This window comes from Ovis canadensis, chromosome 9 (genome assembly GCF_042477335.2).
Source record: "Ovis canadensis isolate MfBH-ARS-UI-01 breed Bighorn chromosome 9, ARS-UI_OviCan_v2, whole genome shotgun sequence".
Taxonomy (NCBI): domain Eukaryota; kingdom Metazoa; phylum Chordata; class Mammalia; order Artiodactyla; family Bovidae; genus Ovis; species Ovis canadensis.
The window spans coordinates 26,376,938-26,404,891 of NC_091253.1; the positions used below are offsets into that span (position 1 = coordinate 26,376,938).

General features: G+C 48.4%; 1 protein-coding gene across 7 annotated transcripts in view; it reads left to right on the forward strand.

The window, feature by feature from the left end:
- TRAPPC9 (trafficking protein particle complex subunit 9) overlaps window positions 1-27,954 on the forward strand; it is a 387,455-nt gene that overhangs the window by 117,661 nt on the left and 241,840 nt on the right. For all 7 annotated transcript variants that reach the window (XM_069600923.1, XM_069600926.1, XM_069600925.1 and 4 more), the window contains one exon: window positions 1,183-1,307. In XM_069600923.1, the coding sequence (XP_069457024.1) occupies window positions 1,183-1,307 (125 nt within the window). The remainder of the gene's footprint in view (window positions 1-1,182; window positions 1,308-27,954) is intronic.

Sequence of the window (27,954 nt, forward strand, 5' to 3'; positions counted from 1 at the left end):
TCCCTGTTGAGTCTGAGCTCCTCTTGGGGTTCGCGCTCCCCTGCTCGCTGGTTGGATGACGCGTTGGCACCTGGCTTGCTTGTCACTGAATTTTGGTGTTGCTCTGCTGCTCTGTCGACTTTCTGTTGGGATCCTGAGGGATTCATGAACTATTCTGCAGCCACTTCCTGAAATTGTGTTTTGGGTCTGCTTCTTCTCTGCTTAATGCAAATCATTTAAAAACTAACTTTTCATGGTGATGCTCCCAGCAAACGTTTCTTCACAACTGGCGGTCTGATTTAGAAGTGCTTCTAGTTGATAACTGAGTCGGTTTTTGGGGGGCACAGAAGATACTTTTCTGCACTGCTGTTAGCAGTGTTTATAGTCTGGAAATGAGGGCGGGTGGCATTTTTCTTCAGCCTTGTGTGGCCATTGTGCTGTCCAGAGGGCCTTTGAGTAGCTCAGGGAGTCTGGGAGGGGTGTAACCTGACTGACATTTCCGTGGACTGACTGCTGTGGGGGCGCATGGACGGGCAACGTGAGGGGCAGCCAAGGAGGCCTCCTCTGCTGCCCTGGAGGGAGGCGGTGGGACCTGGACCCGAGTGGTAGCCTTGAAGGCCGTTTCAGGAAGCACCTTAAGAGCTAACAAGACTTCTGGGCGGATGGGATGCGGATGTGAGACCAAGGACTTTGGGGTGAGTCCCCGGGTTAGGCTGACAGGTGACGTCAGGGACTTGGAGAGACAGCCAGCGGTGGTGGGCCCTCTACAGGGGTTCACACAGTCCTTTGACCCAGTAGTGGCTCCTGGGACTGGGAGAGGAGATGGCTTGCAGACTGAGTAAGGGGGCCAGGTGAAGCCAGCCTCGGGAATGGAGGCTGCGGGAGCAGCTCATGCAGGCTGGTGACGGCGAGGGGTGTCGTCCAAGCACAGGCAGCTGGGCCGGGTTTGGCAGTGATGAGGGGCCAGGAGATGGAAAGGCACCCAGCCTTTCTCAGAGGCGGCCTGTCTTCAGCTTTGATCTGTAGTGGCTGTGACTGCGTGCACAGGAGAGTCACCAGGCAGCTGGCCTTTACACAAGATGGAGCAGCAAGAACACGCTGGAGCCCTGCTCCAGACGCTAGTGATCTTTGAATAAAATCTTCTACATTAAAAAAAAGAAATCGGATCAACCTCTGACTCACGATTCTCTCTTCCTCTTTCAGACGGCATCAGTGTGAGCGGCTTTCCGCTGTGCAGCCCCTTCCGCCAGGTGGTCAGACCCCGGGTGGAGAGCAAGCCCGTGAACGCGGCCGAGGGCGGCCGGCCCGGGGAGCCGGGCCACATGAAGGTGAGTCGGCCCCGGCAGCCCGCCAAGCCGCTCGGCGCTCCTGGCTTCTCCCGCGCCTTTCGGCGGCAAAGTTGGCGTGTTTTTCAGAAAGGAGAGGAAGGATGTATTTGCCGACAGATGTGTGTTTGTGGGAAGCTGGTGTTTCTCCTTCCCTGTGAGGTTCGGGAGCCTCGAGGGCCTTGTGTGGTGCTGCTGCTGACGCGGCCTTCCTGAAGCTTCGAGACTTTGTGGGTTGAATGGAGGACTGTCCTGACGGAAGTAGGACATGCCCGCCTTTTTCTTGTTCACTTGAAAACTATCTGTTGAGTCACTATTCTCAGTTCAGGTGTTTATCGCAGAAACGCTTCTTAACCCTCAGGCAGCTTCTTCCACGCGCTGGTTTGTGGGCAACAAGGGAGGCAGAGAGAACACACCGTAAGGAGCAGGTGTTTGCGAGAAGGCGCCGGGGCCGGAGACGCGCTGTCTCCTGAGCGCCGGAGAGTCAGGGCCGTGCGCGCTCGCGCCGTCAGCGGCTGGGGCGCGGCGCACGCGCCTGCGCAGCGAGAGCGTGTGGAGCGCGGGCCCCAGCGTCTCCGCGGCTGTGACCGGGAACGGGCGCAGCGTCAGCCACGGGGACGTTGGGCAGGCCGCGTGCAGGCCCAGCCTCTCGGGGCGCTGCTCACACTCGCCACGTTGAACAGGGGCAGTGCCTGGCTCAACCTGTCAGAGGAGCTTGGCCGCACTGGCTGTGAGTCAGCGGGTCAACAGAGCGGGAGCCACGGGGGCAGCTCCTGGTGAAACGAGACCACGCCGGAAGGGCCCCGAGGCCGCCTGCCGTGAAGCTGCGGCGAGTGGGGGGTGGGGACCACGCCCGCCTGGATGACAGAGGGTGCGTTGGTGGGTGAAGGGCTCAGGAGCTGGATTAGGGGGAGTCTCTCCACTCAGGGCCCTGCAGGGAGGAGGAGGGAGGCTGGTACGGCCGGGGTCCCTTGTCACTTAGACCCTCGCTCAGAAGTTTGAGAGCTGTGCTCGGATTCTCATGCTGGCCAAACGCCCTGGGATGTGGGAAGGAGATCCCAGCCGAGGGAGCAAAGGCATGGAGGTCCACAGGCGCGGGAGGCATGGGACCAGGGGGCGTTGGGTGCTCTTGGCGGGTGGGGCTGTCGGCAGGGAGCCGTGGAGGGGAAGCTGGGGAAGTGGCTTCCTCCCAGGGTCCCGGACGTCTCTTCCCTGCCGTCTTGGGATGGCCGCCGCCGTGTCCCTCCTCCGGGATCAGGCCCCTCAGCGTTGTTGCATTGACTTCTGCGGTTGGCTGTGTGCCCCACTCGCTTCCCTCTGCTGTCAGTGGCGGCCGGGGCATGATTGTCTTTTACCCACATCACACACGTGGCTCCTCTTCGAGCTGTCGGTGGGCTGTTGGGCGGGCGTGCTGACTTATGGGAGCCTTCTTGATGAGAGGGAGCCCCCTGGCTTGTCTGAGGGCTGTGCTAGGCGAGGGGTGTGGTGAGTCCAAACCTGTGGAATGTTGCACCTGCCCGCGGTGGTCTAGATGTGCCCCCGTGAGGCTCGGCGGGGCAGGGGTGTCTGTGGGTGTTCTGTGCTTCTGGGGGCATCGTGTGGGGTCTCCTGGCACTGCTGAGCCTGTTGCATCCTCCTTCTCCCCAAAGCAAGGACAGCTTTAATTGGGAACATGCTAAACGTGTAAAATCCTCTCTGAGGAACAGTGTAGTCATGGAAACAAGTTGTTCAGTGACAGCGGCTTCTGGGGAGCCCCTCTGGAAGTGGGGAGAGAGAACATGTGTTTCCTCAGACTCCCACAGAGAGTCGCTCCCTCCTCAGCCACTCCACGCCCGTCCACCAGCCCGAAGGATCCCTCGGATTGGAAGCAGATGGCATGGAGTGGCTGCATGCGAGATGTCAGGTTGCTGTAAGCCAGACTTCTCAGCATGGCCTCTCTGACCCTTGCCTGCTCCATCTTCAGGGCAGCAACTGGGTCCACGGGCACCTCCCGGGGGAGCCAGTGATGCCGGCCTCTGCCTGGGCAGCGGGGGTCTGAGCCGAGGACGCTGGCACTGCCGCCCCTGCCTGCAGGCTGCCCCCTGAAAACCGCCGAGCTGCAGTCCCGTCACCTGCAGCTGGGGAGAAAATTCTTTCTCACGAGGCTGTTAGTGAAGATTCAGTGAAACCACCCTTGGGCAGGTGTTTTATTAAAAGCAGTGCATAGGTTGGGGAGGAGGGACAGAACTGGGGGCTGCCTGAACAGGTGAGTCAAGGGGCCTGGTAAAGGCCCTGGTTACAGAGCGGGCAGAGCCAGGCTGTGTCACCCACCCGCCCAGACCCTGCCCGTCTGCGTCCTGCCGTGTGGATGTGCCGGTTTGGCCGCCGCCTCTTGCACCTGTCTTGTCAAAAGGACAGGTCATGACTGTCCACTAATACAGGCCCGTGAGCACAAAACTGAGAGGAACCTTCGAAATTAAGTAGTGAATCTTAAATCCAACAAGACTGTTCTTAGTAGCTGTTCAGGTTGTCTGTGAACAGAGAGCTTTACTTCTTCCTTTCCAGGCAAGATAACATTCCTTTTTCCTGCTTTATCATACTAACCATGTGGATGATTGTAGAGATAAACCATTCAGTCTTTCATTATTAAGTGTGATGTTAGCTGTAGCTTTTTCATACACATCCTTTATCATATTAAGGAAGTTCCCTACAACCACTGCAATAAACAAGCAAAAAATTATAGCTAACAATCCAATGAGGAAGATGGACATTGAATGCAAAATAATATTTAATTAGTTCAAAGAAGGAATAAAGAGAGGGCAAAGGAAGCAAAGGGAAATGGGACAGAAAACAAACAGCACTTAAGCCACATCAGTAATAAACTTAACTGCGTCAGTAAGCAGATCGAAAGTAAGTGGTCTAAATACTCTAATTGTGGGTAGAGAGTGTCAGATTGGATAAAAAACCAGGACCCACCTCCAGCTGTCTCCAAGTAATGAATTTTAAATATAGAGACAAAAATGGGTTGAAACTAAATGGATGGAAAAAGATGCACCATTCGTACACCAATCTTGTGGCATTATGGGGAATAGAGAAAAGTAAACTTCAAAGAATATTACCAAGGATAAAAGGTCTTTTCATAATGATGAAGGGCTCAATTTTTCAAGAAAGTTTAAGCCATAAATATTTATGTACCTTATAACAGAGCTTCAAGATACATGAAGCAAAAACTGATAGAATTGTAAGACGAAATTAATCTAGAGCGTTCAATATCCTTCAATTATTGATAGAATAAGTAGACAGAAATGAGTAAGGATAGAGAAGATTTGAACTATACTGTCAATCAGTTTGATCCAGTTAACATTTATGGAACACTCACCAGTTGAGTACAGAATATATGTTCCTTTCCAGTGCACCCGGAACAGTTGCCATCACCCACCATACTGGGCTGTGATGGTTAGATTCTGTGTGTCAACTGTGCTAGGCCGTGGCTCCTGGCTGTTTGGTCAAATGTGAGTCTAGATATGGCTGTAAAGTGCTTTTGGAGACGTGACTAATATTTACAACCAGTTGATTTTAAATAAGAGATTATTCTTAATAGTATGAGTAGGCCTTATCCAACCAGTTGAAATTGTTGTTGTTCAGCCTCTAAGTTGTGTCCAACTCTTTGTGACCCCATGGACTGCAGCACACCAGGCTGCTCTGACTTCCAGAGAAGGAATACTGCCTCAAGGCTTGACATAGTTCCTGAGAGAGTTTTCAGCCTGCCCTGCAGATCTCAACCTCGCCAGCCACCACGATCACATTGGCCGGTTCCCTAAAACGAGCCTTTGTCCAGATGTCTGCACAGAGCTGCCCACACTGGTACCTGTTGGTTTGTGGTTCTGTCTCTTCAGAGAGCCCTGACTGATATACAGAGGGCCCCAGAACAAATATCAATAAACATAAAAGGAGTCTCATTTTATAAAACATATCCTGGCAGTAGTAGAATTAAATTAGAGACCAGTAACCAAAAGTCTTTGAAAAGCCCTCAGACATTTGGAAACAAAATGACACACAAGTAACCCATGGGTCAGAGAATAAATGAAAAGTTAGAAAGGGCTTTGAAATGAGTGAAAGTGAAAGCACGACATACCATCTGTGAGAGGGCACCGAAGCAGTGTTTCTGGAGAAATTTATAGTGCTCAATGCTTGTGGTGGAACAGAAGCCTGGCCTTCAATCAATAAACCCCAGCCTCAACCAGAAGAAAGCAGAAAAATTGTGGAAGTTAAACCTAAGGTAGAAAAGGAAATAATAAAGACCCACAAACCCCCCACAGCCCCGTTTGTACTCACAGGTGAAAGCTGGGTGTGCTTTCCCCTGAGGTCAGCCACGCCGGCCGCTACCAGGCGGGCCCCCCGATTCTGCCCTGTGGGTGCTGACTCTTCGATTAGAGGGTCTCTCTCAGTGCCTTTGATTCCTGGCACTTTCTCCAGTCCTCTTCCAGGGCTGAGTTCTGAAGTCACCCTCTCTGCCAAGCCTTTCAAGGGTGTTGGTGCTTAGTCGCTGCCGAACGATGTCCGACTCTTCGCAACCCCATGGACTATAGCCCGCCAGGCTCCCCTGTCCATGGGATTTCCCAGGCCAGAATATCGGAGTGGGTAGCCATTCCCTTCTCCAAGGGATTTTCCCAGCCCAGGGATTGAACCAGCATCTCCTGCTGGGCAGGCAGATTCTTTACCGCCGAGCTACCTGGGAAGCCCCTGGCCCTGTGCTAATACCCCTGGGTTCCCTGAAATGTGAGCTCCTTGTGGCCATGCGTCCTTTGGGAGACCTTTCTGGATCCAGATATTTCAGAAAGTGAGGTCGCATGTCCCCTCTCCATAGGAATCCTCTTTTCTCCAAAGAGGCTCCCTCCATCAGTGAGGCAAAGCAGGGCAGTACGGTAGGTCTCTTCTGTCTCAGGGTAAAGTTTGAAATTCTTTAGAAGCCTGATGACATTCTGTCTTATGTCCTGTGAAATATTTTGTTTTACTTTAGCCTTTACAGTAAAGAACAATAGGATGTTTGTGAAGTTCTCATATACTTTTGTGTTTTAATAATTGTATATATAAATGGACTGACCAGAGAATCTGCTAAGAAAACTTAAGAGAAATGTATTCAAGAAAAAAACACAAAAAACCTATGTCACGCAACAGCATCTTTTCTTAATCAGGCTGTGTTACGAGTGGAAATGGTTCTGAGCCTTTTGATGCCCATGGGCAGCAGAGGAGGGTTCTTGTTAGCTCAGAAAAGAAAGTGTGTTAGACCGTTTGTTCATGGATTGTTTATTAGTACACGCCCAAGGATGGCAAGCAGGCGCAGGCCCAGGCTTCAGACTGTGTTGGCCAGAGAGGCTTGGCACGTGGCAGCAGAGAACTTTCAGACAGTGTTTACAGTTACTTCTCTTATGCAACTTCACAGTATTTGAGTGGGAATTACTGAACAGCCCAGGAAGATTAAACAACATGCCCAAGGTCAAGCAGTTTCAAAGTAGAAGCTAAAATTCAAACCCAGTGATGGCTAAATCCCAAAGCTTGCACTGCTCCCACAATATCGTGCCTCCTCTCTATATATGCTTTGTAAGTTTCCAAACTTATTATGGGATACGAAACATCCTCTATTGATTCAAGGCATATTTATAGAGCAGTGAATATGAGCTTTCGCCTATCTGACCCTCACTTTTCAATCTGTAAGACGCAGATAATAAGCCTTCCTCCTGGGCTCTTGTAGGGAGGAAAGTGTCTGCTATTAGCCTGGTAGATAAGAAGAGCTTACAGAATGGCAAATCCAATCCAGTTCCAAATTATTTCTAATCTTTCCCAGGAACAGTTAAGGGAGGCAGTTTAAACTCTACAAAGTTTAACCATAAAAGTGTCAAAAAGAATCCTTTAATCTGCTCAACAATTTCAAAACTTAGTAAGAAAGGGAGCAGTGAGAGAAATGGAGAGGCCTCTGCTTGTGGAATTCTAAGCAGATGTCATGGAGGGGGCCAGAGGAGCGTGCCTCGAGGTGCCCATGAGACGGTGAAGGCCCTTGTCCACCAGGAAGACCCCCTGTTTCTCTGAACCCCCGGCACACTTCATCCCCTGCCTCCATCCGACAGGCCCCTGACGAGGAATGGTTCAGTGCTGAGTTCAGGAAGCTGGGGCTCTAACGGAGCAGGACAATGTCCTGGAGTGTATCTTCTGTCAGAGGAGACGGCCGGTCAGCTTGTGAGACGTGCTGGGCATGCGGGGAGGTCGAGGAGGGAAGAGGACCCCCGGCCGTCTGTAGGAGACGCTCACACGTGGACTGTGTCCGATGGTTTCCCGCACTGAGGCAGGCAGGGCACGACTTAGAACATAACCGGCAGGCGCCAGAGTCCTGAACTATCTATGTGCCAAGCTTTTTTTTTTCCTGTTGCTTCGCTCTCTCACTCCTTGTCTATTAATCATGAACTACGTTTGACCCCAGCAGGGCCTTCAGCGCTGGATCCCACACCGAGGCTGCTTCCGAATCACCTGGCGGCTTGTTGGGACGCAATGCTGAGCCCCCCTTGGGTTCTGACTCAGCAGGTCCTGGTCGGCACCAGGAGGGAGTTTCTAACAGGTTCTCAGTGGCTGCTGCTGCTGGCGGTGGGGAGCACACTTTGAGGACCACTGCCGTCAGGCATGAGATGTTTTCGATTTAGCTTTTTTTTTTTTTTTACTGCCTGCAGGACTGGACTGTAGGCAGTTCTGGACCTCTCTCGTATGCCTCGTGACCTGGGATTAGCTCATAGCCTGGCACATGGGAAGCTGGCTGATGTGAAGTCGCTGAGTCATGTCCGGCTCTTCACGACCCCATGGACTGTAGCCTACCAGACCCCTCCATCCATGGGATTTTCCAAGCAAGAGTACTGGAGTGGGCTGCCATTTCCTTCTCCAGGGGATCTTCCTGACCCAGGGATCGAACCCAGGTCTCTCCCGCATTGTGCAGGCAGACGCTTTACCGTCTGAGCCACCAGGGAAGCTGGCTAAGTGGCTTACTTCCAGGTACCTTGTGGACTGATTTGTAGCACCTGGACTCCTGAGACCGCATTTTCACAAACATTTGTGGTGAAATCTTAACATAAACACTATTAAAATTAAAGCTGGGCATCCACATGCTTATTTGGGGAAAGTCAAGGAATACCGGTCTAGGAATCCATAAACCCAGATGCAGCCCAGGCCCTTCTAGGGGATGAGACGGACCATGGTGGTGCCTTGTGGGGTTCTTTGAAGCCCCCCAGCCTGTGAGCTCCTGGTCGTCATGAGAGAGCCTGGTGGTTCACCGGCAGGAACCCCGAATTCCCAGGGAGGCAGTGGGAGAAAAGGTGTACTTCCATTGTATTCTTGCCAAACAGGAAAGCTGAGTTAGATCGGTTTTTCAGAAGGACTGACAGAAGGCCAATGTGTTTGCTTTCAGTAAGGAAATGGGAACTTCAGACCACGGACAGTACAAGAGTCGTTCCACAAAATGTACTGTCATACACATTTAGGTGATCTCATTAGTCCCTGAAAACCCAAAACTGTTTAAAGAGCAGCCACACTAAACAAAAAATCCTGCCCTTTCTCCCCACCTGGAAACAGCTGCACTATTGAAACAAGCAAAATGGGGAGAAAATTATTTAGGCATCAGACAGCCACGGAATAAACAGCGTTGTCAGCCTTGTGGGTGGGTTACTCCCTGTCATCTGTGAAATGCAGATAATCCACCCTCTCTCAGCAGGCTTCCGAGGGTGAAGCAGGTCACAGAGCGCAGTGTGGAGACCCCCCAGCTCCCTCTGCCCCCTGGCTGGCACTTGCCCCTGTCAGCTCATCATCGCTGGATGGCGTCGTTGGCAGTTGCTTGTCTGTCATCCCACATGACCCACGAAGGCAGAAGACACTCGTCCTTCTTCATCCATGCTCTGCAGAGTATTTAGCGCCCGCTGGTGCCAACTGCTGACTGTCAGCCTAGGAGAGCCGCAGAAGGCTTGTGGAGGAGGCAGGCAAAGGGAGGAGCCTTGTTCTGGAGTGGGGAGGCGGCGTTCGGAGCTGAGGGACCAGCCTAGACAAAAGCAAGGAGGCATAAGCTTCGTGTACATATTTGGAGCAATTCTGTTCCAATATGGCAGTTAAAGATGAGCTGGGAGAAGGTTAGCGGAGACCACATGGTGCATAGTCCCGAATGCCTCTTGAAAGATCCAGCCTGTCTAATGGGGGCAATGGCAGCCACTTTGAGACCATAAGGGAGGAGCAACAGTGTCACTGTGACCTTCCCCAACCTGAAATTGTTGGCTTTGTAAAGCAAAACTTGCATGTGTGGGGTTTTCTTTGGAAGTCAGGGTGTGGAGAATTAGCTGATGTATGTCTCAGAATAGGTATAGAGAGTGTATGTATGTGTGTGTGTGTATATGTATATGACAAAGAAAATCATTGCTTTATAAATAATAGTCCCTGAAGAAAATTGTGAGCAAAGGAAGCAACAAAGAAAGTACACAACTAAATATTAGGATAGTTATCAGCTGCTATAGAACAGGCCTTGAGTGACTTTAAAAGCAGTTCCATGATGTAGAGGACAATTATTTCACCTTTCTGACCCTTAGTTTTAAAAAAATCAGGAATGGATATTAGATTTTCTCAAATGCTTTTTGTATGTCCTGTGCGATGAATGTATGGTTTTTCTTTTTTAGTTTGTTAATGAAGTGGTTTATACTGACGGATTTTAGAATGTTAAACCAGCCCTGCATTCTTGGAATAAACCCCACCTGGTCTTGCTGTAGCATCCATTTGAGCCTTGAAACATATGAAGCATCCTTAAGAATAAATCTGGCGGAAGCTGTGTGTGGAGGACCTGTGCCCTGCATGAGCTAATAAGAGACGGTGAGGTCCGACAAAAGGCAGTGGGGGCACGTGGTGGAAAGGTGTGTGTGTTTCAGAGGCTCCTGTGGAAATATCGGTGCTGCTGTGTCGTAAGAATCAGTGTTGAGAGTGTGAGGCTAAAACTCGCTGCTGGGTAGCGTGGCGATGGCCTGAGCCCACCTTGCGCTTCTCCTGCAACTAGAGAAGATCAGTGCTTTAGCAGCATCACAGAGGCATTGACCGTGCGTCTCATGTGCTTTTAAATCTGTTGGTAATCCTTGCCTGATTCAGTAACATCATTAAAGTTTTATGAAATGACTTTCTGTGTCTATTATGTCTTCTCCTTTTATCAAGCAGCCTTCTCCTGCAAAGTAGCACGTTGAGCTCAACTGCTGGGCCTACTCAATTACCCAGAAATACAACGCCTGCTAGACAAACAGAAACAAAATGCTTTTTTTCCCCTTTGATTTCTAATTCCGCAGTAAGAAATTGTTTAAAAACTTCAAATGGTGAGAAATTAGGGTTGTTTTCACTCTTCTTTTTTGAGATCCGTTATGGTCTTGGGTTTTTATTGATTCAGTGTGTTTTGATCCCTTAAAATTGTTTTTCTGGTTGCTCCACTTGTCACGGGTTTGGCCACTGACAGCATTCTTGTGCCCTTTTGACATGACTCGTTAATCGTTGAAAGATGGATTGCTCTTTGTTACAAGCAGTTCCCCAGAGCAGGGGAATCGGACTTTCTTCTTGGGGAAGATGGTTTTCTTCTTGGGGAAAATGAGGCCCGAGGGAGTTGTGACGCTGTGAGGTTGTGCTCCCAGGCAGTGGTGGAGAGGGTCGCTAGCATCCCTGACTCTATGCCTGGGGGGCTCTCCCTGGCCAGTCTGTGCTTCCTCGCGTCCCTGACTCTATGCCCGGGGGGCTCTCCCTGGCCAGTCTGTGCTTCGTTGATTGGAGTGCTGAGTCATCACTGCTCCCAGCCTGAATTCACTGTCTCGTTTGGACCGGTTACCTGCTCCCACCATGCTCCTCGTTGTTCCCTTAATATGCAAGCTTCTGGAATGTGATTTCTCTGTTTGTTCCCTTAACGTGCAAGCATCTGGAATACGGTTTCTCTGTGGCAAGCTTGCCCGAGGCCGAGATCGATGTCTACCTTCTGGTTTTGCACCGGATGCCACAGGGGAGGACCGACAGTGTGTTTCTGGCCCTCCAAGAGCCGGCAGTATGGAGGGACACACAGGTCACCGGAAAGCAGGCCAGATACGGGGAGGAGAGGAGAGCCGTGTTGGCCGAGGGTGGTGTCAGCTGTTCTGGAAGTTCCAGATCAAAACCCTGAGGTCAAGGGGCATGCATTTCGGATGTTAATTAAATTAAATTTGATGACGTGGAAAGAGTAGGGTTTTTGGAGTCTTAAAGCCAGTTTGGGCCCGGGTCTTGCTCCTGATGCTGTGATCTTAACATACTGCTTTCCTTCCTGTTTCTTTAAACTTCAGTGGGGGAGATATCATATCGTTTCCCCTCTCTTTTTTCCCACCTGGTGTAGTTTTGAGAATGATGTGATGTGAGAGAACTTTGAGTTTAAGGTCTCACCAAATGTAGTTAGTTGTTAATTTATTTGTTATAAATACACATTTCACTGGGCTGCAGAGAAGCAGTGGTTAGGAGCAAGGCCTTTAGCTCCATAACTTAGGAGCTATGCCACCCAGGGCAAGTGAATTAACCTCTCTGAGCCTTTTTTGTCTCTATAAAAGGGGGACAACTAGCACTAGTCTGGTAGGACGCCTGTGAGTTAAACAGAGAACAGCACTTAGATATAGGACGGGCTCAGCTTACTCTTACCGCTCTGAAGCTCACCGGCGGCTCTGCCCATAGGCAGCCTCCTCCCTTTGCCCACCTCACCTCTCTGTAATTCCATTTTATTTAAAATCTCTCCCAGAGGAGAGCACCATGCTCACTCTGCTGGGTGCCTGGAGCCCTAAAGGCTGCTGCTCACCAATGGGGTCTCTCTGAGCAGCACGGCCCAGGACACCCTTTTGCATCTCACTGCAAGTTACCTTAACTGCAGGAGAAATTTGGACTTGCTTGTGGAAGCAATAGAGTACCCCAGGGTTTTGGTGTGCTCTGACAGCAGGGACAAATCGGCTCCCTGACATTTCCAAACACCTTGGAGAGCAGTGGAGAAAAGGTCCTGTCTTTGAAGCTCATTCCTGTCATCTTCTCCCTGGGGGACCTCTAGCTGCCAGGTCGTGGGGCTTGGTTAGGCGCCAGTGGAAGACTGATTCAGCAAAGGCGTCACGGCGTGCTCCGCACAGATGCACTCTTGACATCTTGCTGAGAAGCCGTAGCCCGTCAGCACCATACCTCCGTTTGAAATGGGGAAACTGAGGCACAGAGCACTCGCTTCCTGACAGTTGATAGAGCCGACAGTGGCTTGTCTGAGTCCGCGGTCTCACCCATGTCCTTCCCTCAGTGCCCCCCGCCCCCCAGCTCTGGCGGTGTGCAGGGTTAGGTGTGTGGCCTCTGGCCCTCCCCCGGAGTACCGCTGTGGACCCGCGCGAGGCTGTCCCTCCCCTGGAGCCTCACCCTGTCCCTGGCTGCTGCCCTTTTCTCTCCTCTTCCCCTTGGACATGCTCCTGAGTGGGAGTCAGACAAAACGGGGAAAATATGTCGCCAGCATCAAAACGACTCAGTTAAAGTACGACTGTGATTTCACATTAAATATCAAGACCTGTCATCCGACCGAATGCACAGACGATGAGTTACAGTGTTGGAGGTGAGAACTGTCCCGGGGAGCCAGAGACGCTCTGTGACAGTGTCCGCAGTGGCCACTGAACAGCTGAACGGAAACTGACTCCGGTGTGTTTTCTGGAAGAGGTGTCAAGTATCGATTGAGCGCTCAGGATAAACCACCCGGTGGGCGGCGTCTGCGCAGGAATCCTGGAGCCATTCCGTTCCTGGTCAGGCTAGATGGGTGGCCGGCAGTGTTTACCCGGGAACGGGGTGGGGGGGGGTGGTGGCAGGAGCTTGGTGAAATCCAGGCCTCGGGTCTTCTCCACTTTGTGACCACTCCTCCGTCTCCCCTTGTATTTCATGACCTTGACGCTTTTAAGAAGTGCTGGTCAGCTGTTTCGCGGGCTGTTCCTTCCTGTGGGCGCCTTTGGTCTTTTTCTTACAATGGGACAGACCTGACCTGCCCTTCTCGTTGCCTGTGTCGGTGATGCTGGCTTTGATCACCTGGCTGGTGTCGCGTTTGCCAGCATAGTCTCCACGCTCAGGTCTCTGGGAGCAAGTCCCCAGGTGCAGTCCGTGATCAAGGGGTGGCGTGGGGGAAGGGAGGGTGGGAATTAAGCTTGGGCTTCTGTTGAGGGAGGAGCTAGAAGTGATCTGGAGTCCACTGTAAGCTGAGATCTCCAAGACCCAGGCCTCAGTGCTGGTGCGTCATTGAAATGTATTTTTCTGGGGGGAATAACCAAAATCTCCATTAGAAAGTCACTTTGGAATGCATTTTCAGGTTTGAGATTGTTGAGCCAGGGAGTTATGATAGTGTTGTAAAGAAACTTTTCTCCAAGTAGCTCAAGAATGGAGTCTGTGTGGCACGGGCTGAGACCCGTCTTCCCCGGCAGAATACTTGGTGTCTCCCTGCTCGATTTAAAAAGCCATTTCTACAGTATACTAACACATAAATATGGAATTTAGAAAGATGGTAACGATAGCGCTGTATGCGAGACAGTGAAAGAGACACAGAGGTATAGAACAGTCTTTTGGACTTTTATGGGAGAGGGAGCGGGTGGGATGATTTGGGAGAATGGCATTGAAACATGTATAATACCATATAAGAAACGAATCGCCAGTCCAGGTTCGATGTAGGATACAGGATGCTTGGGGCTGGGCTGGTGAACTGGGGTGACCCAGAGGGATGGTACGGGGAGGGAAGTGGGAGGGGAGTTCAGGATTGGGAACACGTGTACACCCATGGCGGATTCATGTTGATGTATGGCAAAACCAATACAATATTGTAAAGTAATTAGCCTCCAATAAATAAATTTAAATTAAGAAAAAAAGCCATTTCTGGGAAGCCTGGGAAAAACACTGAGTAAGTAGTGGCCGCTAGTTACTCACGTTAGGGAAAATGGTTAATAATAGCCCCCTGTGTGGCAAAGGTTCCGCTGAATACCCTGCGTCTTGTTTCTAGTACCTCCAGTGAACCTGGCTGGGTCGGTTTTGCAAGGGCTGAGGCCATGTTCCACACAAACTGGCTTCAGTCTTCTGGACCCTCTTTCCCGGGCTTGGCGATGTCTCTGGCCTGCTTGGCCTGCATTGTCTGGGTTTGCAGTCACAGCCCATCAAGGGAGCTGTGTGAAAGCCTGGGGTGGGAAACAAGCACAGCTGGCTTAGAGTCTCTTGATTAACCACAGCTCTAACGTGTAACATTTCTAAAGGGGACCAGGGGTATCTCGTCAGATGCCTGCCGTGTGTGGGCAGAGGTGGAAGGTAGATGCCCACCTCAGAGGTGGGAGTCTCAGGCTGGGGGTGATTTCTTCCTGGGGGAGGTGGTGGGAGAGAGTAGATTCAGACCCCGGCTCTCTCCCCCGAAGGCCTGTGCTCTTTGCACTGTGCCTGGGGCTGTGAGCCCAGTGCAGAGCCTTGGAGTTTTTTCCTTCATGCATGCTGCCTATCACAAAAGTAACGAAGCTCCTTGTAGGAGAAATCTGGGAAGTTAAGAACCGTGTAGAGCAGAAGGGCAGGGTGGGCCCCGCCGTCTCTCTGTGCAGAGCTGAGGGCTGTGGTCACTGCGCTGCCCTTCCTTCCAGTGTCTCTGTGTTTCCTCTCACGTGGGTGAGGTCAGACCTTAGGGACAACGTAGTCTTCTGCCCGTTGCACTGAAAGTCGACCATACACTTTTCTCATTGCATGAAAGACCTTCTTGCAAGCTTAAAGTCACTGCCCAACAGAACTGCACCATGATTCACAGCTTGACTCTGCTGGTTTGACGCTCGGGTTGCTAGTTTGTGACAACAGTCACACTTTGACAGCAGCAGCTAATCTCATGGAATAGTGCACCGGCAGAGCCTCGTGAGCACGGAGTTACGGAGCGGCTCTTACTTCAGGGCCGTCCCCCCTGTGCAGCTGGGGAGCGAGGCTGGCAGGAGGAAAATGGTCCATTCTTCCTGCTTTCTCTCACATGCCAGGCATGTGTCAGGCCATTTAGGAGGCTGCAAAAAAGCCCAGGGGTCGATGATTCTTACTGAGGGTAGAGAGGAGGGGATTGAAAACCAGTTCTCGTGTGTGTGGTGGGTTCTGGAAGCAGTTGGGAATTGCCATGTGGCAGATGGAGATGGTGTGTCACCGGTACCCGCCCCCCATGATGACAGTTGGGAAGGACAGATTCCAGAGGGTGTTTGGGTGGCTGGAGGGCTGCCTGCTGGACATCCAGGTGGACGTGGCTTATTAAAGGAGTAAATTTCAACTGCAGCTCTGGGGGAGCTTCAGGCTGGTGAAGTCAGTTAGGGATGACCAGCCTGTGGATAGAGGCTGAATTGTGCCGATTCCTTGGGATGAATGAGAGACATAAAGAGGAGCAAAGGTGGGTCCCTTTGCTGGGGACACCAGCATTTACGGGGCGTCAGGAAAGTGATTCAGAAACTCAGAAGATACACACACTTTTCTGGGGTTAAAGGAGTCGTGGTGCTTTTCCCATTGTCTGTTTTTCACACCTTTATTGTAAATTAATTGACTGTAGATGCTTGGATTGACCTGTGCATCTTTTTCTTTTGGTAAACACCATTCTATTTTGGTTACTATAGCTTTTTAATACAGTTTGAAACCAGGAAATACGGTCCTTCCAGATTTGTTCTTAAGATTGCTTTGGCTATTTGGGGCTCCATACAGATTTTAGGATTGTTTTGTACGTGTTTTACTTTGTAATAAAATAGCGCTTAAGAATTAGGTCACTTAAGTTAATTTTAAAATATAACAATGGCTCGGAAACGAGCACTGCTGTTGCCAGTCACACAGCCTGTGTCAGACTGGGGGGGATTGTCTCCAGTCCTTCCCTCCATATATTGCTTTTTAAAGAACATGTAGCCCTATGGAATAGAAAAAGAGCCACCTGTGGTATGCTGGGGATTCTTACAGAGGGGGTTCTCTTAGATGCCGTCTGATGTCTCAGCAAACTTGGGCGCTGCTTCTGTTCGCTGCCATCCCGCTTCTTCACTGTGGTGGCGCAGTTGCCGGCACTGCTCAGGAGATGATGTCCTCGGCCGTTTCTCCAGGCCTGGCAGGCGCAGGAAGGGTCCAGCCTTGTCACAGGGTTAAGAGGAGGGCCAGGTCAAGGTGGTCCTGATTGCCACCAGGATGTGCTTTTAGAATTCGAAGTTTCTTAAAGTCAGCTCTCAGGAGTCACTAGTCAAGAGGCACAAGGGTTTGTCCTGCTAGTTCCTGATGGTATTTATTGAGAACGAGATAGAAGTGCTCTGATTGCACGGGGGGTTGAGGATGCATTTACTAAAATGACATTTTTCAGTGGATCAGTGTGCACTAAATCTTTAAGAAGTGAGCATGAAGGCAGAGCCATGCAGTCTAAGAATTAGCAGACCTTAGCAGCAGTGCATCAGTAGTGATGCTGTTTTCTGTCTGTTGAATAACAGCCTGGGCAAGTAGCCATTTTCAGAAATATTTGTGAAATTGAATCTAAAGTAGTGGGCAGCTATTTTTGGAAACCAGTCTTTCTAAGCCGTATTCTTTTGATTTAGCTGGAATGTGTAGAAAATAGACTGACAGTCTTCTGAAACACTCACCTGCTTCCATCCGGAGACTGTAATTTAATATTTTTTGATACATGCATGCGCTAGGAGCCTAGAGAGTACAATTTCCAGCTTCCAGAACAGAAAGGAAATTCACGCTAACGCCAGACTACCTCCTTGGGTGGGACTTCACCCGCCAGCACTGGGCTTCTGATGGTCACGTGGAGAAGGGGTTCCAGGCTGCAGGCCTTTGCTGCCGAGTTCACAAAGGCTTCCCTGAAATTGGACTGGGAAAGTCTGCACGCAGATTGAGGGAGTGGCCAGGAAGCAAGCCATTGCCCAGCGCCACGGGCATCCAAAGAGTTACAGGAAGTCAGGGCTTCACTGCAATCTGCAAGGAGCAACCAAGTCAGGTCTAAAACTGCTCTATAGAGATTCAGCCAGAGACACATGAACTTTCTACATGAGGTCATTTCTGCAGAGGATGAGCACAGTCAGAGACCACAGACTATAAGAGGAGACAGACTGTCATGAAGGGGAATCTACAGGTGCAACAGATTGGGAGAATCTGTGCCTCAAGACCCAGAAATAATAGGATAGACTGAAAGCGGCTTTTAAATAGGCCTGTTGGAAATGAGCTGGAGGGTAGCAGAAGAAATGGAGCCGCAAGTATGGAACTAAAGCAGGCAGATTTGTAGAAGAACCAAGTGGATATTATGAGAATTTTAAAATTAAAGAAACATAACTATTGAAGTAAAAAAGAATTAAAAGCATAGAGCAGATGGGTTACAGAGAGGGCTCGATGCGATTGAAGAGTGAGGAGCGGATAGGTGAATCGGAAGATGGAGCTTAAGGAGCCTCCCAGAATGTGTCTCCATAAGACAGATGGAGAATGTGAAAGAGGAGTTAGGAGGGTCTAATGTATGTCTAATAGGAGTTCCAGAAATAGTGAACAGGGAAAAATTCTGGAGAGAAGAGTGTTCAGAGATAATGAATGATACCTTAAGAAACAGTGAACCCTTAATTGAATGAGTACATCAAGTTTTTAGTTTTCAAGTTTAGTGAGAATGATAAATCCTCAGATCCAAGAAGCTTAACAAATCCCAATCAGAATAAAGACAGAGAACAGCACATCATAATCAAATTGCTGTGAACAGGTTGTATTGAGGGAAACCTTTAAAGCATCCAGAGAAAAAGCGTACACTCTATGGAAACAACAGGAATGATTATAGACATTATATCATGTCCTTAATGTAGGCATCAAGTAATGGTTGTCAGAAAAGAATACAGCCAGAGACCATGGGATGCTGTCTTTCACTCGGCAAAAGAAAATAATTGTTAACTTAGGATTTTATATCCAGCAAAAATATCCTCAAAGAAAGAAGGTGAAATAAAGACCTAGGGGCAGATGTCGAGAGAGTTCATCTCTAGTCAAGACTTGTTCTGCAAGAGTACTTAAAGGAAGTGCTTCAGGTGGAAGGTGTCAAGAGTTCCTATCTTGAAAGCGTTGGAAAGAGCAGGAATATGGGTAAATTAAAATGCTTATTCTTAGAAATTTAAAACCTTTGTTAGGAGAAAATTAATCATATTGTAAGCAAAAACACCTGTTTTATTGTTTCAAAAGATATAAAAAATTATGACAGAAATAGAGTAGAAGGGAGAAATGGAAATATATGGTGTTAAGTTCTTAAACTGTATATACAAATGCATAATAATATTATTTGAAGATAGATTATGGTAAGTCCATAGATCAGGAATGAAGAAGTAAAGCTCTTTATTTCCCTGAAACATTTTTATGTACATAGAAAGCCCTAAGGAATTTACAGATAGAACACTAGAACAGTTAATTTAGCTGCATAATAGGATACAGGTCAATATAAAGAAGCCAATTTTATTTCTATATAATACTAGACATTTAGAAAGTGAAATAAAAAATGCCATACCACTTACAGAAACAACTGAAAAATCATATACTTATGAATGATGGAAGAAAAGATGTGTAAGAACCATACATTGAAATTTACAAGAATTTCTTTCAGAAAAATACTCAAATAAATAAAGATATTGAGTTGTACATATTCTTGGATTCAGTTCAGTTTAGTCGCACAGTCGTGTCCGACTCTTTGCGACCCCATGAATTGCAGCACGCCAGGTTTCCCTGTCCATCACCAGCTCCTGGAGTTTACCCAAACTCATGTCCATAGAGCTGGTGATGCCATCCAACCATCTCATCCTCTTTCGTTCCCTTCTCCTCCCACCTTCAGTCTTTCCTGGCATCAGGGTCTTTTCAAATGAATCAGCTTTTCACATTAGGTGGCCAAAGTATTGGAGTTTCAGCTTCAGCATCAGTCCTGCCAATGAACAGTCAGGGCTGCTCTCCTTCAGAATGGACTGGTTGGATCTCCTTGCAGTCCAAGGGTCTCTTAAGAGTCTTCTCCAACACCACAGTTCAAAAGCATCAATTCTTTGGTGCTCAGCTTTCTTTATAGCCCAACTGTCATATCCATACATGACCACTGGAAAAACCATTGCCTTGACGAGACAGACCTTTGTTGGCAAAGTAATGTCTCTGCTTATTCCTGGGTAGTGATACCTAATATTAAGATGACAGTTCTTTCCTTAAGTTGATCCTTAAATTCCAGCAGGCTTATTTTATAAAGAAATTAACAACTTGATTCTAAAATTTGTGTGGAAGTGCATTGGACCTGACACACCCAGACAACAAAGCTGCAGTAATCAAGACAGTATGGTGTTGGCATAAGATTAAACAAGTAGATTAATGGAAACAAAATATGGAGTCTAGCAATAGACCTATATATACATAAATTCAGTTGATTTTGGACAAATGTGCCAGGGTAGTTGAAAGAGGGAAATGATGAACTTTTTCAACAAATGATGCTTGAAACAGTTAATTAACCCATATAGTAGCTCAGCTGTTAAAGAATCCGCCTGCAATGCAGGAGACCCTGGTTCGATTCCTGGGTCAGGAAGATTCACTGGAGAAGGGCTAGGCTACCCACTCCAGTATCCTTGGGCTTCCCTTGTGGCTCAATTGGTAAAGAATCCGCTTGCAATGCAGGAGACTTGGGTTTGATCCCTGGATTGAGAAGATCCCCTGGAGAAGGGAAAGGCTACCCACTCCAGTATTCTGGCCTGGAGAATTCTATGGACTATATAGTCCATGGGGTCGAAAGAGTCAGACACGACTGAGAGACTTTCACTTTCCCATGCCAAAAAGCAACTTTTGAGACTTAGACCCCAGACACATAAAAATTGAATCAAACTGGGTCATAGATCTAGAATATAAATGGTGAAGTTGTAAGGTTTGTCAAAGAAAACATCAGAGAAAATCTTTGATTTTGGGGTGTGCAAAAATTTCTCAGGGCACAAAGCGTGAGATATGAAGGACAAAATGGTAAGTTAGACTTCATGAAAATTGAAAATTCTTACCCTTCTAAAATCACTTTTATGGAAATGAAAACAGAAGCTTTATCCTTGGAGTTAAGTATTTGTAAAACATAACATCTGTTAAAGCACTTGTGTCCAGAATATATTAAAATAAACAAGCAAGACTCTTCAACTCAACAATAAGGAGACGAAGAACCTGATTTTTAAAATAGGAAAGAAACTGAGCAGCTAATGTGTCAGAGAAGATGCATGGATGGCAGATGCTCATGCGGAGGCCTTGGGACCGTGTGCCTGGTGGGGACCGTGTGCCCGGTAGGGAGATGCAGACCACCGCTGTCCTGGGCACACTGTCGTCTATTAGAGGCCGAGGTGGGGACCAGTGACCACTCCCAGTGTTGGCGAGGGTCCTGGCGGGGAGCCGGGGCTCTCCACCCTTATTAGTGAGAGTGTTAAACCGTATGCCTGCTTTGGAGGGCTCTCTAACCATTTCTTACACAGTTACCTTTGTGATGCGGGAGTTCTAGATATTTTCCCTCGAAAAGTGAAAGCATAGGTTCACGTAAACTTGGCTGGGTTTAGAGCAGCTTCATTCATAATAACCCCAAACTCAAAAAAAAAAAAATGCAAAAGTCTGTGACCACATAAATGACGGAACAAACGGTGATATATCCATACAGTGGACTATCGCTTGGCTGTAAAATGATATAAACTGCTGATAGTCCCAGCAAGACAGGTGAATCTCAGAAACATTCCAAACACAAGAATGCATGCTGTGTGAGTAAGGAACTCAGAAATGTGTAAAACTAAGCTGCCACGACAGGAAGCAGCATGCTGGAGACCAAGGGCGGAACAGACCCTGGCGTTGACAGGAGGCGAGAACTCGGAGGGGACCTGGAAATATTCTACGTGTGAATCGTGCCGGCGGTCACACCAGCAGTTTCGTTTATTAAAGCTGTTGTTCTGTCTGCTTAATGTGGCAGCGTTATATTGCCCGTTAATTATTCTCAGTAAAATTGACTAACACAACTTTCCTGCGCTCAGAGAAGTCCTCTTTGACTTGGTTCTCTCCCCATTCATCCCGCTGATGTGTTCGGTAGTGCCCTGTGTTTTTAGTTATGGAATCACTCAGCTCCCACTGAGTTGTAATTGCCTCTTTCCCTGCCTCCTCCATCAGGCTTTCAGCTTCTTAAGAGCAGGAATGACTTTTATGCATCTGCCTCCAGAGCACGGCCCAGTAATGCTTGGCATCGACACTCACTGCTTCTAAGTGTGTATTTAGTTTCATAGTTTCAGTTTATTGATTACCTCCCATGTGCCAGTGATAGTGCTAACTGCCTTTCACTTATTATTTCTGATCTTTAGTAAATGTTTGCTGTGCACACAAAGACTCCTTAATACATTCCAGAAATTATAGTCTCATGGTCTACTAGAAGTCATAGTTGCATGGTCTCACACTGAGAAGTGGTAAGTGTGTCTCACAAAAAGGCTGAAGCTCAGTCAGTTCAGTTGCTCAGTCGTGTCCGACTCTTTGCAACCCCGTGGACTGCAGCACGCCAGGCTTCCCTGTCCGTCACCAACTCCAGGAGCCTGCTCAAACTCACGTCCATCGAGTCTCTGATGCCATCCAACCATCTCATCCTCTGTCATCCCCTTCTCCTCCAGCCTTCTATCTTTCCCAGCATCAGGGTCTTTACCAATGAGTCAAGTCTTTGCATCGGGTTGCCAAAGTATTGGAGTTTCAGCTTCAGCATCAGTCCTTCCAATGAATAAACACCCAGGACTGATTTCCTTTAGAGTTGACTGGTTTTATCTCCTTATAGTCCAAGGGACTGTCAAGAGTCTTCTCCAACACCACAATTCAAAAGCATCAATTCTTTGGCACTCAGCTATTATATCCAACTCACATCCATTCATGACTACTGGAAAAACCATAGCTTTGACTAGACGGACCTTTGTTGACAAAGTAGTGACTCTGCTTTTTAATATGCTGTCTAGGTTGGTCATAGCTTTTCTTTCAAGGAGCAAGTGTCTTTTAATTTCATGGCTGCAGTCACCATGTGCAGTGATTTTGGAGCACCCCAAAGTAAAGCCTGTCACTGTTTCCATTGTTTCCCCATCTATTTTCCATGAAGTGATGGGGTTGGATGCCATGATCTTAATGTTTTGAATGTTGAGTTTTACCAGCTTTTTCCACTCTCCTCTTTCACTTTCATCAAGAGGCTCTTCAGTTCCTCTTTGCTTTCTGCCATAGGGTGGTGTCATCTGCATATCTGAGGTTATTGATATTTCTCCTGGCAATCTTGATTCCAGCTTGTGCTTCATCTAGCCCGGCGTTTCACATGATATACTCTTCATATAAGTTAAATAAGCAGTGTGACAATATACAGCCTTGACATATTCCTTTCCAGTTTTTAGCCAGTCCATTTTTCCATGCGTGTCCAGTTCCTACTGTTGCTTCTTGACCTGCATACAGATTTCTCAGGAGGCAGATAAGGTGGTCTGGCATTCCCATTTCTTTTAAAATTTTCCACAGTTGATTGTGATCCACACAGTCAAAGGCTTTGACACAGTCAATAAAGCAGAAGTAGATGTTTTGGAACTCTCTTGCTTTTCCTGTGGTCCAACAGATGTTGACAATTTGATCTCTGGTTCTTCTGCCTTTTCTAAATCCAGCTTGAACATCTGAAAGTTCTGAGTTCAAGTATTGTTGAAGCCTTGCTGAAGAATTTTATACATTACTTTGCTAGTGTGTGAGATGAGTGCCATTGTGCGGTAGTTTAAACATTCTTTGGCATTGCCTTTCTTTGGGATTGGAATGAAAACTGACCTTTTCCAGTCCTGTGGCCACTGCTGAGTTTTCCAAATTTGCTGGCATATTGAGTGCAGCACTTTCACAGCATCATCTTTCAGGATTTGAAACAGCTCAGCTGGAATTCCATCACTTCTACTCGCTTTGTGTTCGTAGGATGCTTCCTAAGGCCCACTTGACTTCACATTCCAGGATGTCTGGCTCTAGGTCAGTGATTGCACCATCATGGTTATCTGGGTCATGAAGATCTTTTTTGTACAGCTCTTCTGTGTGTTCTTGCCACCTCTTCTTAATATCTTCTGCTTCTGTTAGGTCCATACCATTTCTGTCCTTTGTTGAGCCCATCTTTGCATGAAATGTTCCCTTAGTATCTCTGATTTTCTTGACAAGATCTCTAGTCTTTCCCATTCTATTGATTCCCCCTATTTCTTTGCACTGATCACTGAGGAAGGCTTTCTTATCTCTCCTTGCTATTCTTTGGAATTCTGCATTCAAATGGATATATCTTTCCTTTTCTCCTTTGCTTTTCACTTCTGTTCTAGTCTCAGCTATTTGTAAGGCCTCCTCAGAGAGCCAGTTTGCTTTTCTGCATTTTTTTTCTCTTGGAGATGGTCTTGACCGCTGTCTCCTGTACAGTGTCCTGAACTCCCATCCATAGTTCATCAGACACTCTGTCTGTCAGATCTGGTCCCGTGAGTTCTCTGTTTGTCCCTTCCACTGTATAATCGTAAGGGATTTGATTTATGTCATACCTGAATGGTCTAGTGGTTTTCTCCACTTTATTCAATTTCTGTCTGAATTTGGCAATAAGGAGTTCATGATATGAGCCACAGTTGGCTCCCAGTCTTGTTTTTGCTGACTTTATAGAGCTTCTTCGTCTTTGGCTGCAAAAAAAAAAAAAAAAAATCAATCTGATTTTGGTATTGACCATCTGGTGATGTCCACGTGTAGAGTCTGTTTGGGCGATGGGTTTAAAGTAGGAGATATGCTGGAACCTACTTATCGTCAGGCCAACCAGACATTTAAGCTGAGCAACATTACTGCTTGCTTAATTGCATAGGGAATGAATTAATTATGCTAGATACGTCTAAAAACCTATCGTGACAACCCTGGTGCCAATTTGCTTGCTCCGTTTCCCTCAAGGAAAAGAAAAAACAAAACACCTTGCTGTCAGCATAATAGAAATCCATAATTCAAAAACCAGTTACTTTGGAAACTATTAGATAAATTCCCTCTGGCATCCCTTTGCTGGCTGATTTTTCTGCTAGTTGTGTGTGCTTTTTCCATGGACTCGAGGAAAGTGGTTATCTACTGGGAGCTGTGTTAGGTGGACCCTGCGATTTGGTGATTGAAACCAGACACCACCAGAATTATTACTGCTGCATTTTCCTTTTTCTACTAAATATTGCATTCTCAAGAGATTTTAAAATAGCACAGACTTTAGATTACAATAAAAAACAACCCCTAGCAGCATTAGAAAACAGTTTGACAGTTACTCCAATAACTAAACATAAATCATCATGTGACCCAGCAGCCCCACCCCCGGGAATATGCCCAAGAGAACTGGAAGCATGTGTCCACACACAGACTTGTCCGTGGATGCTCACAGCAGTGTTGTTCATGATAGCCGAGTAGTGGAGACAGCCCAGATGTCCTTTAGCTGATGAACGGAGGACGGGACTGTTGGGCATCTGTGAGATGGAATGTTACTCAGCCATAAGAGAAGTTCTGATGCATACTGTGACGTCATGAGTCTTGAAAATATTTGCTCAGTGAAAGAAGTCAATGCCCAAATGTCACATGCTGTCTGATTTCATTTATAGGAAATATCCAGACTCGGCAAATCCTTAGAGACAGCAGATGTGTGGCTGCCAGGGATTTGGGGAAGGGAGGGGGAACTTGGACCGGTCACTTACTGGGTAGAGGATCTCTTCCGGGGGTGATGATGGTACCCTGAAGTTAGGTAGTGCTGACGGTGGCAAATTCTGTGAATCCACTGAGAGCGGCTGGATTGTACACCACTTCTGAAGGGTGAATCGTGTGTCATCTGAATTACATCTCAGTTTAAAAAAAATCCTCGCGCTAAACCCTTTCTCCCCTCTCTCTTCTCGCCCACTGTTGCATGCCCCCCAACATCTTCTGAACAGTAATTACAGCGGTGGGCTGTATTACCATATCATCTGCTGTGCTGGGTGCTTCACAGCTATACTTCACTAATGCTCCCCATAACTCCACATCACAGGTGCTCACCCTTTCAGCTCAGAGATGCCGAGTCCCTTCCCAGTGTCCCACGAGTAAGCGACAGAGCCAGGATCTGAAGCGTGTTCTCTCTCCCCAACTCCCCAGACGCTCTTCTGTCTCAGTCAGACATTTCTTCCTGGTGTATTCCCAGCGAGTGGGTAGCTGAGGCTAAGCCCTGATGTGTAGACCCACTCTGGACCAGGGCTAGCCAGTGCTGCTGGACCGGCAGTTGTCCCACTGCCGGCGAGCTGAAGACTGGAAGGTTTATGCTCTGATGATGGTGCTTCAGTCTGTGGTAAGACAGGAGAGGTCTAAATAGGAGGTGGCATGAATCCAAGTGTTCTAGTTTGTGGTTCTCCCGATACATCTGTCTCCTCCCTGCTTCCCTCCTCCTTGCGATTGTAAAGTATTCATCAGAAGTCTTATTAGTTAGTTGAGGGTGTATGCAGGTCAGTATAAGTGTAATAAAATTGCAGACTCCATGGAACGTCACGTTGTCTTTGCTTGTCCAGGGCGGGAGGTGACTTCTCAGTCTGCCTGTCTCCACAGCTACTGTCTCGCATGTTAGGACCCCGCGGTCTTTGGCTGTAATGATTGTGAGCCTTTTCATATTTCCACTATGTACTATCAATAGGAGCTTGGTCCCTCTGGCCCAATCACTGCCCCACTGCCAGCAGGCGTTGTGGTTTGGAGGCGGTGTCTGTAGTCAGACTGTTGTACCCAACCGCTTCGTAGCTGTTGAGCTTGATGTATAGTGTCAGTCTCCCCGAACCTCAGTCTAGTCGTCTGCAGAATTGGGAGTGATAGTGCTTTCCTCGTCCCTTTAAACGGTGTTGGTCGTGACAACAGCAGGAGCTGACTTTGCTGCCGGCTTGCTGTGGGCTGGAGACTTTCTAAACTCATGGAGAACAGTTAGCATGGCGTCCAGCTAAGTGCCCAGAAAATGTCAACTGCTGTTGTTATTATTGTATCTCTGATAAAACTAAAATCTAATTAGGGGACTCTTCTTGAATCTCCTTCCATTGTCTGCCAGAGACAGTTGAGACGCGCATCAGAGGTCTTTGTAAATCTGATGTGATCCTGGCCTCTCAGCGTTTTGTGCTGTGGCCGTCTTCTCCTCTCTTCTCCACGGAGTCCTCCTCATCTCGGCGTGCTCCGCTGTGTTTCTCAGATGGATTTGCACGTCCAGGCGCAGCCCAAGGGCACTTCCTCAGTCTGCCCTTCCTTTCCTGAGCAAGGAAGCACTTCTTCCTTGGTTCCTCCCACAGCACCCATTGCCCCCAACCCCCATTATTTGTCTACTTGTCCTTGAGGGTAGCTCAACTTTTCTCTGAGTTCAAGCCTTTTCCACACAGCAGCGGCAGCAGTTGTCATTTCTGTTAGTTTTCAGCCCTTCCCACTCAGCCAGGCTCCTCTCGGAGACAAGACCTGACGTTCCGTACCTTGAATCCTCGGGTCAGTGGGGCCGTGGTCCACACCCGATCCTCACTTCCGGTGTGTCGCCAGCTGTGGCTACTTCTCCTGCATCAGGACACGGCGCAGATGGTGTCCCAGCTGGTTCCTGCGGCTCCTGGGGCCCCTCTGCCCCCCGGGGACGGCCAGGGTCAGGAGTGCGGGTGAGTGGCACTGTAGGGGGCGGGAGAGCCTTCGTGGCCGGGGCCTCTGCTTGCTCGCGTGCTGTGACTCTGGCTGCTTTGCTGTCTGCCTCCTTATGGTCCTCGCTGTTAATAACTCCTACACGATTTTACAGGACCCAGTTGTCAGCATAGGTAATCCCTGTCACCTTCAGTGACTTGTAAGTAAAGGTTTTTAGATCTGTTCCTCCAGAGGGATTAATCTTCAGTAGCTGTCTACTTAATTTCGTACGTGTATGGATGTGAATATATGTGTGCATAGAGTAGAGCGTCACTGTTTCCAATGGGTGGATGAATAAAGGAGTAATGTTGCAGCATTTATTTAGTGTTTTTCTCTAAAAGGTATCTCCTCTCTCCCATACTGCCACCTGTCTGTCTGTGTCTGCTGTTAGTGATGCAGCTTTATTTGTTCCTGTAGTATTTATGTGCAGGAATATTACCTGGCTTCCCAGGTGGTGCCGTGGTAAAGAACCACCCGCCAGTGCTGGAGATGCAGGAGACACAGGTTCGATCCCTGGGTCAGGAAGATCCCTGGAGGAGGGCATGGCAACCCCACTCCAGTATTCTTGCCTGGAGAATCCCACGGACGGAGGAGCCTGGTGGGCTGCAGTCCGTGGGGTCACACAGAGTGGGGCACGACTGAACACGCCTGCATGAACTGTGAGCAGATGCTGCGACCGAGGAGGGATCTCGACTGAACATCCGGAAATGCCCGGATGACTCAGTGATGGCTTCTCCCTCCCTGCTTGAGGTCCCGACGGGGCTGTGTGAGAATGAGGGTCCCTTTGAGGCTGTGAGAAGGCCCTAAGCCGCAGGACTGGCCTCTGGCAAACAGGCTTGGGCTCCTTCCCTTTGTTGCCTTGTTCCAGTATAGTTCCACCATCATGTTCTTTGCTGCTGCGTTTGTTGCTCTGCTGAAAAGATCTGAAGTGCTTCGGGTCTTCACACCCCTTCGCCATGATGGACATGCACCC